General features: G+C 34.5%; 1 protein-coding gene across 1 annotated transcript in view; it reads right to left on the bottom strand.

Moving 5' to 3' along the window:
• LOC107756657 (membrane metallo-endopeptidase-like 1) overlaps positions 1–9,956 on the bottom strand; it is a 25,502-nt gene extending 15,546 nt beyond the window's left edge. Inside the window, exons 1-8 of the mRNA XM_016573852.1 lie at positions 9,809–9,956; positions 6,494–6,658; positions 5,868–5,897; positions 5,378–5,440; positions 5,121–5,282; positions 4,954–5,034; positions 3,657–3,752; positions 1,605–1,723 (exon numbers count right to left, since the gene is read on the bottom strand). Coding sequence (XP_016429338.1) covers positions 1,605–1,723; positions 3,657–3,752; positions 4,954–5,034; positions 5,121–5,282; positions 5,378–5,440; positions 5,868–5,897; positions 6,494–6,650 — 708 coding nt within the window. The 5' untranslated portion in view covers positions 6,651–6,658; positions 9,809–9,956. The remainder of the gene's footprint in view (positions 1–1,604; positions 1,724–3,656; positions 3,753–4,953; positions 5,035–5,120; positions 5,283–5,377; positions 5,441–5,867; positions 5,898–6,493; positions 6,659–9,808) is intronic.
• Positions 9,957–12,761: the final 2,805 nt, after the last annotated feature.

The following is a 12,761-nucleotide window of genomic DNA, read 5'->3' as shown; positions in this document are numbered from 1 at the left end:
ATGAATTCATACTCGCTCATTATATACATTTTGCAAATTTTGAACAAAGAAAAAGTTACATAGTGCTGCTTTAAACCGTCGAAAAATCACATTGTGTTTTATTAGCTCATGCTCAAATGGTACTTTAATCTGGAGCTATTAGGTAAAATGAATTGCAGTTAGTTCTGTGTGTTTTAACGGTGATGTGCCACTAAAACCAATCAAACTGACAACTCATAACATCAACTTGGTATTGTGCATATTCAAAAAGTGTATAGTCTTACCATAAACGTCAAAAAAAAAAACATGGTATTACTTTAAGGAATACCATGGTACTACCATACCCAGCTAACAAAAATATGTTCTACAAACGTTTTGTATTTTAGTAATCTAAAAGTAATCAAAAAGTAGTCTGATTACATTACCTAAAATGTGTAATGTAATGGATTATGTTACTAACTACAATTTTTAGTACAACTACAAGTACTGCGGTTACAAAAAATGTTAAAAGAATGTCCAACTAAAACATAAAAAAAAAAACAATGTATAAATTACGTTTTTGTGTAACGTTCTTGAGAACATTATTAAAGGGATAGTTCACCCAAAAATGAAAATTCTGTCATTAATTACTCTACCTCATGTTGTTCATCTTCGGAACACAAATTAAGATATTTTTTATGAAATCCGAGAGCTTTCTGACCCTGCATAGACAGCAATGCAACTGACACGTTCAAGGCCCAGAAAGGTAGTAAGGACATTGTTAAAATAGTCCATATGACATCAGTGGTTCAACTGTAATTTTATGAAGCAACGAGAATACTTTTTGTGCACAAAGAAAACAAAAATATCTACTTTATTCAACAATTTCTTCTCTTTTGGGTCCAAGTAAGGCTGGGCAAAAAATTGCAAGTCATCCTCTCTGTCAAAATCTTCAGACATGTTTACGCTGATTGTTTTATGTACAGTGTGTGTCTTCTTCTGCTTGTAAACAAGGCGCAGCGCTTCCGGGTTCAACATCAGAACGCCAGCTCCTGCATCATCAGCAGCACCAGGTGCATGCATCATGGTACTGTAGTGAATGTGCGTCGAAAACTGACACGGAAGAGAAGAAATTGTTAAATTCATTTTTTTGTTTCGTTTTCTTTGCGCACAAAACGTATTCCCGTAGCTTCGTAACATTTAGGTTGAACCACTGATGTCACATGGACTATTTTAACGATGTCCTTACTACCTTTCTGGGCCTTGAACGTGGTAGTTACATTGCTGTCTATGGAGGGTCAGAAAGCTCTCGGATTTCATCAAAAATATCTTAATTTGTGTTCGAAGATGAACGAAGGTCTTGTTTGGAACAACATGAGGGTGAGTAATTAATGACAGAATTTTCATTTTTGGGTGAACTATGCCTTTAAAGACCAGATAACTTTGAACATTCTATTAATGTTATTGGACGACATTTGTTAAACAACTCTGCCAGAACATTAGCCACAGTTCTGTTAACGTTCCCTGTTAGCTAAAGGTCCAGAAAACATGGAATTACCATCATACATGTCCCAAAATATTAAAATACTATGGTGTTTTGTTGTTCATACATAAGAGTAAACTATACAGTATATTCAATAACTTACATGAATAATGTAGCGGCTGGAGTCGCGATCATCTGGCCACACAAACATCTCAAACACAGCCTTCTTATTGTACCGAGCATTCAGAACAGCCAGGGTATCCTCCAGTCTCCACACTTGCTCTGTGAGATCAAAGTTTTGTGTTTTTTGTCCATGTCTGTTCGCTTTGAGGCAATATATATCCCAAAAAACTTTGCTCAGATACTTGTTTAATATGTTCTGTTTATCTTTTAATAATGAACTGGAAGCTCAATATTGTTGAATCATTACTTCAAAATAGTAAGTGTTTTTTTTTTCTATGTATATGCGCTAGATGGACATATTTGACCGGGCACTGCTTTTTCTGCATATTTCACAGTGTCTAAGATACCATATAAGATACCATGGTCAACTTTTAAAAATAAAATGAAGTTTTTGGTTTTTATTCCATGTCTGTTTGCTTTAAGGCAATATTCACACTCACCAGCCACTTTATAGGCACACCTTTTCGACTGCTTATTAATGCAAATATCTAATCAGCCAATCACATGGCAGCAACTTAATGCATTTAGATGGTCAAGACAATCTGCTGAAGTTCAAACCGAGCATCAGAATGGGGAACAAAGGTGATTTAAAGGGGTCATGACCACGTCAGTAAGAACTCGGTCCTTTGTTCACTTCATTTTACCGCGGATTCGTTTACAAACAAGACACAATTTGACGCGGGATTTTCAAAATGATTGAAACTAGCAGTAATGTCGCAACACAAGTGAGTAACTGTTTTTATTACTTGTTTATTAGCTACTATTGCTTTTTCTGTTATTACAGATCGTCTGATATGTGTGTTTAAAACAGGACAGAAAATAGCTTATTACTTCTAAATTATGATGTAAAAATCTTGATAACATTATAAGTGGACCTCAGAGAACAGTACAAATTAGTTTTTTTTTTTAAACCCTTTAAGTGACTTTAAACATGCATGGTTGTTAGTGCCAGACGGGCTGATTTGAGTATTTCAGAAACAGATCTGCTGGGATTTTTACCAAAGAAGCAAAAATATATGCTCTCATAAGCCTTATGGTAATGCAATGAATTTGATAAGTAGGCCTGCCCAATGTAATTCCTTTACAAAGAAAATAAATAAATAAATGATAGAACAAATGCATTTTTTGCTCATTTCACTGAAAACGACAGTCCACTTGATATGTCCTTCATCAACTCATCAAAGCAGAAAATACATTGAAACAGGACAAAAAAGGGATCTTGCAAAATTAAATCATATTTACATTGTAAATTCCAAAGAAAAAAATGTTTCAGAGTCTTTAGTTTATAGCTTACTCTGAATTGACATTACCATATAATGATCCAATTAATTCCCAATGGATAAAATCAGATCTTACGTTTTTCCTGTTGAATATCCTGTTTCACCCAGAAACGCATTACATTACAGAAGTCAAATGGGTTGCGAATGCTGCTTGGTTGACTTTAATAAGCACAGATGATGCAAAATAAGAGCATTGCATATCATGAGTGGTTAATGTTTGTTTTTGGGAAGAAACTCTAATTGTAAATCTTACAAATTACCCATGAAATCAAAACGGCCTTTTGTTTACATAATAAGACGGATACCAATAGATAGGTTTTATGGTTAAAGGTCTCCAATGGCACCACAACCAGAATTACTACCTGTTCATTGCTAAAATCAGTCACATAAATCAGTCAGGTGTATGTCTAGTGCATATGTAGATTGTATTTCAGCGCTGTTCTTCTATTCTGTTTAATTATTCTGCTCTCTCGCAGGGTCTATAATGAGCCACAGTGCCAATCATCACACAGTGGGTGGCTCTCTTATCCTCTCACCCTCCTCGACACGGCTCTGTCTCCCCCTACACATGACAGATGAGCGGGATGGCCACCGCTCTGTCAAACCACTGGACTTTTCCATCAGTCTAGCTCCTTATCAACACCCAGCGACAGCACGGCTGGAGCGATTGCATTTATCCCATTTAGATAAGCCCAAGATGCTGCCATTCTCTGTGAGAGTGAATTAGAGAGGACCGCTGCTATCTCCAGTACCTGCTGTGCTGTTCCAGACCCCAGAGGCCACGGGCCAGTCGCCGATACTGTCAATGAGCCTGAGGAGAGGCCGCGAGTCGCGCTGCTCGATCAGAGCTGCAGGGGGAAGCAGAGAGACGGGACTACGTTGAATTTGTGCACATATAGAGCGAAACGGAAAATTAGTTGGTGACCTTCATTTTCAGTAAAGTATTCGATAATAATCTATGAATATTTATTTATTACAGTTGTTTTAATATATTTAATTCGCTTTTAAAATTTCAGTTTATTTTCATTGTTATGCTCTTTTGTCATTTTTAGTAATTGTGTGTGTTTGTTTTTTAAATATTACTATTCAAGTTTCTTTTTTTTTTGTTTGTTTAAATTTTAGTTCAAGTTTAGTTGTTATTTTCAGTTACTAATTTTAGTGCTTCAACTTGCGCTTGTTTTTCATCTAATATTAATAATGTAGTTCCTTTCAGCTTGATTTCAGTTAACAAAAATGTGTTTTAATACTAATTAAATAATAGTTTTAGTTTAGTTTCGATGTACTATCAATACTGCTATTAATACTACTATTAATTCTTTATTTTGTATAATTCATTAATATTCATTTTAAATATAATTAGAAATAAAATATTTTATAAATATTAAAACATTTTCATATAGGCCTATGTATTGAAACAAGTCAGAATTTTATGTAATTCATTAATATTTAATTTATATTTAACATAAATATGAATGAAATTCTGAATAAATAAATATAATTAATAAGCACTTATATAAGTATATGAAATAATTTATATACCGTAATTAAATAATTGTTAATTAATAATGCATTAAATAATAGTTTTAATTTTAGTTATCAGCTTCAGTAATCGGCTTCGTGTAACATTATACTTTATTATAATATTTTTACATTTGAAAAAAAAGTTGAACTTTTGAACTTTTGGAAGCATTGCCAAGTTGTAGCAGAATAACAAATGAGAATGCAATATAAAACTCTTTGATTTTACGTAAAAATACAATATTTTCAAAGTTTATAGGAAAAATATACAAACATGTACAAATGTAGAATTTTGAGAATGTCATGAAACTCGATCAATACTATACACTGTCTCAGTCTTTCTACTTACAAATATCATGTTTAATTCAGTGTTCCTCGCCATTTCTTTGTAATTATGTGTGACATTTAGAAGAAATTTAGAAGAAAAGTGAATCCTACACCATTGTAATGGTAACTCATAACATCAGCAATATAATAGAGTACAAGTAGATGACAGTATACTTGTGAGTAAACAATATATTGTTTACTCACTCTCATTCATGCATGAGCTGTAGAGCGTTTTGGCTTTCTTGAAGGCCTCTCTGTCGTCCTTATTTTCCATCTCCAGAACTCCTGTGCGATAATGAATAAGCACCAGCCAGATAACAATGTTTAAAAGAAATCTACACAAACCCATAATACTCATGGTGGTTACTGACCCTTGAGTACGATCTCCAGCTCGTCTCTCAGGATATTGAATACGCTGTGAAGTGAGCTGGTTTCGGGAATGACGTGACGCTCTATCCAGCCTCCGCAGGCGTACTGATAGAAGTTCTGGCACGGCTCCACGCTGGGGTCCATGTTCTGGAGCAGTCGGGCCGCTGTGTCATTGAAAAACGAATAATTTCAGATCGAGAAGTTTCAGCTGAAGTTTTGAGGTGGTGTAAGATGCAAGCTCTCAGACATTTGTTCTTACCGGCAGTGACACACTGTGGGGTTTTACAGACATTGCTGTCAGCGTTTGATCGATATTTCAGCCCTGTTGCGATGTGGTGAGATAAACAACATGCATGAGGTTAATATCTGACTCAAACAGGGCTGGGATCATGTGACATAATCCACTCAAATTGCACACGAGAGCTTATAGCTTCAGCTTAACACTGGAAAACTGGAATAATATAATGCAGTTTATTGAAACAATGTTGTCTTATATCTTTCTCTTATCCATCAAAACAGGCACATTTTGTAAACATGACACTGGTTGGTTTGAATTGCTAATAGTGCATTTGTGTAACATATATGCACTATATAATGTATGTGCACTAATATGATATTGTACAGAATATGGAGTGATTGTACAAAACTCAAAAAGATGAAAAACTAAATGAAAAAGCAGCAGAATGAAATGAACGATGTGGATCAAATATGCCAAACTGTGATATGAACAACTTCACAGCATACTGTACCTTTTGAAGATTCATTTATGTTAAAACGCTCTGAAATACAGAGGAAAATACAAGAGCTTATACTCAAATATGTGTTCAGTGAGAACCTTTTGATACATCAGATGATTCTTGTGGGTAATTTTATGTTTTAAATATTTTAAATGCATGTGCAAATATATGAGATATCATTTTATGATAACTCTATACACTTTCATTCTGAATAAATTATTAAAAATATATGAACATAATACCAATATTCATTATTTTATTTTTAATACTAATATTAATTATGTATTTATTTTGTATAATTCATTCATATTCTATTTAAATATAATTCAAAATTTTAAATACAATTACACACTAATTAGAAATAATTAAACTATTTTATAAATATTGAAATATTTTACAGATGTATTAAACTTAAATAATTATATTTATATTATATATATAAAGTATATTAAATAATTAATATTAATTACATTTTTCTGGTTTTCTAGAAGCTGCACCACGTGGGCTATAAATAAATGCAATTAAATGCAAGTTATTTCTTAATGTATTACAAAGATCTTGAACATGTTTGTGTCTTTTGAGGGGATTGAAAGAATAGCATTCAAAAGACTCTCCTGATCTGCAGCAGAAATGCCCACCTCTCAGAGCTGAAGTGTAGAGCACTATGAGTCCAGCCAGAGCGCAGCTCATCAGAAGCACAGTAACAGACAGTCCGATCTCCACTACAGTCCAGCGATGCTTCCTCGGTTTAGTGCTCTTCTCCATGATATCCATTTGGCTCTCTGATTTTCCCATTCTTGGAGCTGTGGGACAGAGTATTGAAGTGTTGGTGGAGAGGGACGAGAGTGACAGAGAGCCGCAGGTGGAGCATCAGTGCATCCTGTTTTCGACTTTTGCCTCCAAAAACATTGATTTTTTTCAAATGTGGAGGCGGTGTAGATACTGAATGAGAGAGATATGTATACACATTTTAAATAATGTTTAAAAGTCACCCGAAATACATAGTTTTACCAATGAATTACCATGACATTTTCTTGTTTAAAAAAAAAAAGATTGCACTTACACAGAAAAATCTAGAGGTCGAATAAATGACACTTTTCACCTTTAAAATCAACGCGAATTATCATTCAAAACCCATTTATTTTGATAGTATAATGATGAATTTATAAATTAAACGACACATTCAATATGAAAAGGGGGCGGGACTTAAATTTTAATACGTCGATTGATTTGATTGCCCATATGGAAGGCCGTTTCTATGGAAGCCCGTTTCCGCCACGGAATAAAAAATTCAAAATAAAAGGTAATTGCGACTTTTTATGTCACAATTCTGACTTTTTTTTCACAGAATTGTGAGATAGAAACTCTTCAGAATTGCGTGATATAAATTGCGAGTTAAAGTCCAATTTTGAGGGGGGGAAAAGACTGATATGTTCTCAGACTTGCGAGTTTATATCTCAAAATTCTGACTTTATAACTCGCAATTGCGAGTTTAATCTCACAATTCGGTGAAAAAAAGTCAGAAGTGCATGATATAAACTCGCAATTCTGAGAAAAAAAAGTTTTTTTTTTTTTTTTTTTTTTTTTTTTTTTTTTTTCAGTTGCGGAAACGGGCGGATACGTTTCCGCCACGGGATAAGAAAAAATAAAACTTTTTTACTTTTTTTCTCACATTTCCGACTTTTTTCTCTCTTTCTTTTCTTGCAATTCTGAGGGGGGGAAAATCAAACTGTAGGCTATATAAACTCGGAATTGTGAGATTTTAAAAAATTACGAGTTTTGAGATTTAAAAAAATCGTAATTTCCTTTTTGTTTTTTTAGTCTGTCGTGGAAATAATAATAATAATAATAATAATAATAATAACAATAATTGTAAACTCGGAATTCTGAGAAGAAAAGTCGGAGTTTGTAATTTCTCTCTCTCTCTCTCTCTCTCAGAACGCAAGAAAAATGCCCGAGTTGTGTGTTAAAAACTCGCAATTACCTTTTTAATTAATTACTTTATTTATTTTTTTTTTTTTTTTTTTTTTTTTTTTTTTCAGTTGCGGAAACGGGCGGATACGTTTCCGCCACGGGATAAGAAAAAATAAAACTTTTTTACTTTTTTTCTCACATTTCCGACTTTTTTCTCTCTTTCTTTTCTTGCAATTCTGAGGGGGGGAAAATCAAACTGTAGGCTATATAAACTCGGAATTGTGAGATTTTAAAAAATTACGATTTAAAAAATTTAAAAAAATCGTAATTTCCTTTTTGTTTTTTTAGTCTGTCGTGGAAATAATAATAATAATAATAATAATAATAATAATAACAATAATTGTAAACTCGGAATTCTGAGAATAAAAGTCGGAGTTTGTAATTCCTCTCTCTCTCTCTCTCTCTCAGAACGCAAGAAAAATGCCCGAGTTGTGTGTTAAAAACTCGCAATTACCTTTTTAATTAATTACTTTATTTATTTATTTAAATGTTTTGATCCCGCGGAAACTGTCTTCCATCAGTTAGAGTATGCTTTTTACTGTAAGAATAATGCAAATCAGAATGCGAGTTTACTATAGCAACAACAATACCAGATTTTTGGCTAATAGCATCTAATAGCATGCACGCTGCACGTGACATGGGCTAAAAGATCGGGTTGGAATAGCCTGCAGCGATGAATGTTAACAACAGGACTAAGAATGCATATTAGGAAAGTAAATAGGACCATTTGATTTCGTATTGACTTGATCATATTAGGCAACCAACACATGAGGCAGTTAATGTAGCCGATAGAAAAAGTTAATGTAGTTAAAGCACTCAGAAAGAGCAACAGCTTTGTTCTTGTTCAATTTTTAATGATGGTTAAATCCAGACAAGGCTACATATGAAGCATTCTCGAGGTGTCTCCTACCCCATCACATCATAAAACGTATTTAATCTGTGGAAACCTGACGGGTTTCAGAAATGGGGTTTGGCCTCATATTGGCGCCAGCACTTTTTCTGTGTCTTGGAAGCTGGAAAGTGCTGATAAATTTCCTGTAAAAATATTAATTTCCTGACTCATTTGATGTCTGAAGGCAAAACAACAATCACAGAAAACAGGCTCATCCAGAAATGAGTATAGCTTTTATAATGAGTTTTTTGTGACATTAGTTTTAAAGCTGTCAGTTAGTGTGCATAAGGCAAAAATGATATGTTTGCATTGGATTTTTATTAACCATATTGATAAATGCAAACAAATAAATGACAGTGTGTATGCACTAAATCATTATTAGAGACATGCAATTAAACTACTATTTGCATTAAACTATACTATACAATATGTTTGGGTTTTTTTTCATATTTTTGATACTATGAAACATATTTATATAGTATTATATAGCATAGTACATAATTTCCCTCCCAAATATTATGTATCTGCCCATATCAATAAATTGTGTTTCACATCAACCAAACCACACAATTTCACATAATAAGGTAAATTTTTTAAGTGCAAATATTATTCACATTTATTAATGATAAACTGTTTAAAGCTGTTTTAAATAGTTTAAATTTCATGAATGCATACTATATTTTCATTTATCATTTTCATGTATCACTTGACATGTAGACCAGTATCTCTCCAAACCACTGACTCCTAAAACTACAGTTCATTTGCATGTATGCATTAAGAAAATTAGACGTTTCTTTCTCTTAGAGAGATAAATTATAGCTTATAACAGAGTCGCATGCAGTGATTTCCTTGGATCAAACGATCTAGTTGAGAAAAATCATGAAGCAACAGACAAGAAGCTGCATGCATTACTCTAAATCACGTACAACAAGAATAAGTCATGTGCAAACTCAATGGAGAAGTATTCATTAAAAAGTCCAACTGTTTGCATCCATCTTTAGAAACAGCACATAACTCCACCTGTAAACTACAGAGAAACTATTCCAACACAAAACACCCTTATACTGTAGAATATGCGAAGCCGTACCTCTCTGATGATGGAGTCCTTGTTGGCCCAGGTAGGACGCCTTTCAATTTCCCAAACACCCCTTCTGAGTTTGCACCCAGAGCTGGTGTGTGGTGAAATGAATCAGCGTCCGGACAGCTGGATGTCGGAGCGGCTGTCTGTGCTGATGTTCCTCTGACTGACTGACGGAGTGAGGGAGATGCAGAAAAGAGGAAGAGAGAGGGAGGGATGTAAAGGAGGAGGGGCGATCGAGATGCTATTTGTGCCTGATGCTGGTGGTTTGAGGAGAAATCAAGAGGGGCTTTGGAAGAGGGACAGATGGATGGTATCAATAAATGTTTATATAAAGTATATATGTCCTATGAAATTATATATATATTTAAAATGATATATTCAATTAACAATTGCACTTTAAGATTTACATATATATATATAAGTCTATATTAATTGTAATTCACACACACTGGTTTTATATTACTATACACAAGATACATCATTTTAGTTCATTATTATCATTAGTTATTATAAACAAGTTTTGATTAATACAACAGAATTATTTAATAAAAAGTGATCAACAGTTTCTTAAGTTATGGACATTATATTTTTCGGCATGTCATGAGCAGGGCTGTGTATTCGGGAATAGATGTATCAAAAAAAAGGACAGATAATGAATAAGTATGCATGACCTGCTGAAATACATCAGCTAATTATTTAATGTAGGTTTCAACCCTTTCATTTGTGACATTGTGACAATAGTACCAAAATATGTGTTAGAACTAGGCTTATATAATTAATAATAATCCACCTTTTCTAGTTTTATTTGTTGTGGCATAATGCACACCTCTTTAAATGTAATCTAAATATTAAAAAAAGGTCATCTAAATACTGGCTGATAATTGTTTGACCGCTACCCTACTTTATTTATTTACAAGTGAAAATGTTACAATTCCAGCTGTGTTGCTGTGTTGTCAACTGTCCCTTTGTGCCACCTGATGGTGATTTCGCTAACTAATTACATTTGACTGGGTTTAACATGAAAACATGAGCGATATTTCCCTGTGCAAAACTCATGGCATTTTTATGCGGTTGCTAAGATGCTAAGGTGGCTGCAACGACCTAGCAATGTGCTAAAACCCCTAAGAACACCTTAGCATCTGGATAGCAATGCCCTGAGTGGATCGCTATGTGGTTGCTAAAGTGTTCTCGGTGGTTTTAGCACATTGCTATGATGCTGCTATTTAGTTGCTCTAAATTCAAGTTACAAGCTAAAGTTGAATGCTTAGGGTTAGTGGTTTGTTAATAGTATAACAGTAAAAATACCAAAGCTCATATTTATTAGCCGTCTTTATTTCACCTCCCAGCATCTGTTAAATGTAGTCCAAATCTGGAAGAGGAGCACACAGGTTAATGTCCGCTGGCCTCTCATTATTCACAGGCCAGGTGGACTGAAGATGGCAGTGCAGTCAGGGGAGCTGGCAGGAACTGACATCAGCTTGGCAGGGAAGTGAGCTTCACTCCCACCGGTGTCAGATTGAAATGGCATGGTGCCCATACTCATTACCAGCCTGATTAACCACTGTAATTAGCTGATATTAGAGAAAGCGAGAGCCACCGGTGGCAGCGATCAGCACTGGTGCAGAACTGCCCAGCTGTCCATATCAGTTAGCTCATCATAACACAAGTCGAGAGATAAATGCTAGAGACCAGAATAGAATGAGAACAACCTTTCGCTCACAATAGGGAACATGGGTGAATGGCTGCTAATTACAGGTGCCCATTAAAGATGATGAAGCTCTGCAGGCTGATCTCGACATATGATACAAGATGAGTTTGTTGAACACAAAGTAGATTTTCCTGTCAAATTTATTCATAGTTTCGCTCTGCTGCTAAGTCACTTTTATTCATCTAGTAGTGCTTTATGATACAATAGTTTCAAAGCAGCGCTCCAGGAAGCTTTATTATGGATTATTGACAGCTATTTTGGCCAAAAGCATCAGGTTAAAGTGAAAAAGCCTCAATGATGGATTTGTTTATTACAAACATGCAGCAGTTTTCGCTTCGCGAGATGTTAACTGATGAACTGGAGTGGTGTGGACTACTTGTGGATTATCATGATGTTTTTGGACTCTCATTCTGACGGCACCCATTCACTGCAGAGGATCCATTGGTGAGCAAGTGATGGAATGCTAAATTTCTCCAGATATGATGAAGAAACAAATTCATCTACATCTTAGATGACCTGAGCATGAGCAAACTTTCATTTTGGGTGAACTATTCCTTTACGGTTTGTGGTTAGAACAAACCTCTAATCCTAGTTTGCCTGTGCACTAATCGTTTGCATTTTAGGACAGCAATATAGTGCAGAAAGGACATATTTCAGCTTTAAAATCAATGTGAATTACCATCACAACACATTTAACTGACAATATGTATTTCAAAATAAAACGGCACATTTGATACGAGCAGAGGTGTAAAGTATTGGAGTAAATGTACTTAGTTACTGTACTTGAGTATCTTTTTGTGTACTTTGTAGTTGTACTGAGTATCAAAGATATTAGCAACTTTTACTCTTTAATTCACTACATTTGAAATGAGTGTTGCAGTTACACATTACATTTTGCATGGACCTAGCTTTTTCTGCGGCAGTTTATTTCTGCTACAAAAGACGTGATACTGCCTGCCACAGGTCACTGAAAGTACTGCGTTTTGCCCTTACTCACCCAAACTTGTCAACAAGGCTACTTTATGTGAATGCGAGTTCCTTAGCAAGTATTTGTGAATCAGAGGTGTTTTATATATGAGATGAGGACATGACTGCAGCCCAAACCAGCACATCCACTGCAAGAAGGCTTCGGCTTTTTAATTTTACTTAACATTATTTTATTTATCCATTATACTGAAGATACTTTTTGAAAGATATTGTTTGGTTTGTAATTTTGAGGTGTTCAGTTTTATTTTAGTTTTAGAAAATAAA

This window comes from Sinocyclocheilus rhinocerous, unplaced genomic scaffold (genome assembly GCF_001515625.1).
Source record: "Sinocyclocheilus rhinocerous isolate Xijiao unplaced genomic scaffold, SAMN03320098_v1.1 scaffold532, whole genome shotgun sequence".
Lineage (NCBI taxonomy): Eukaryota > Metazoa > Chordata > Actinopteri > Cypriniformes > Cyprinidae > Sinocyclocheilus > Sinocyclocheilus rhinocerous.
Note: the sequence above shows the minus strand (reverse complement) of the source record. Positions and strands in the feature narration are given on the sequence as shown.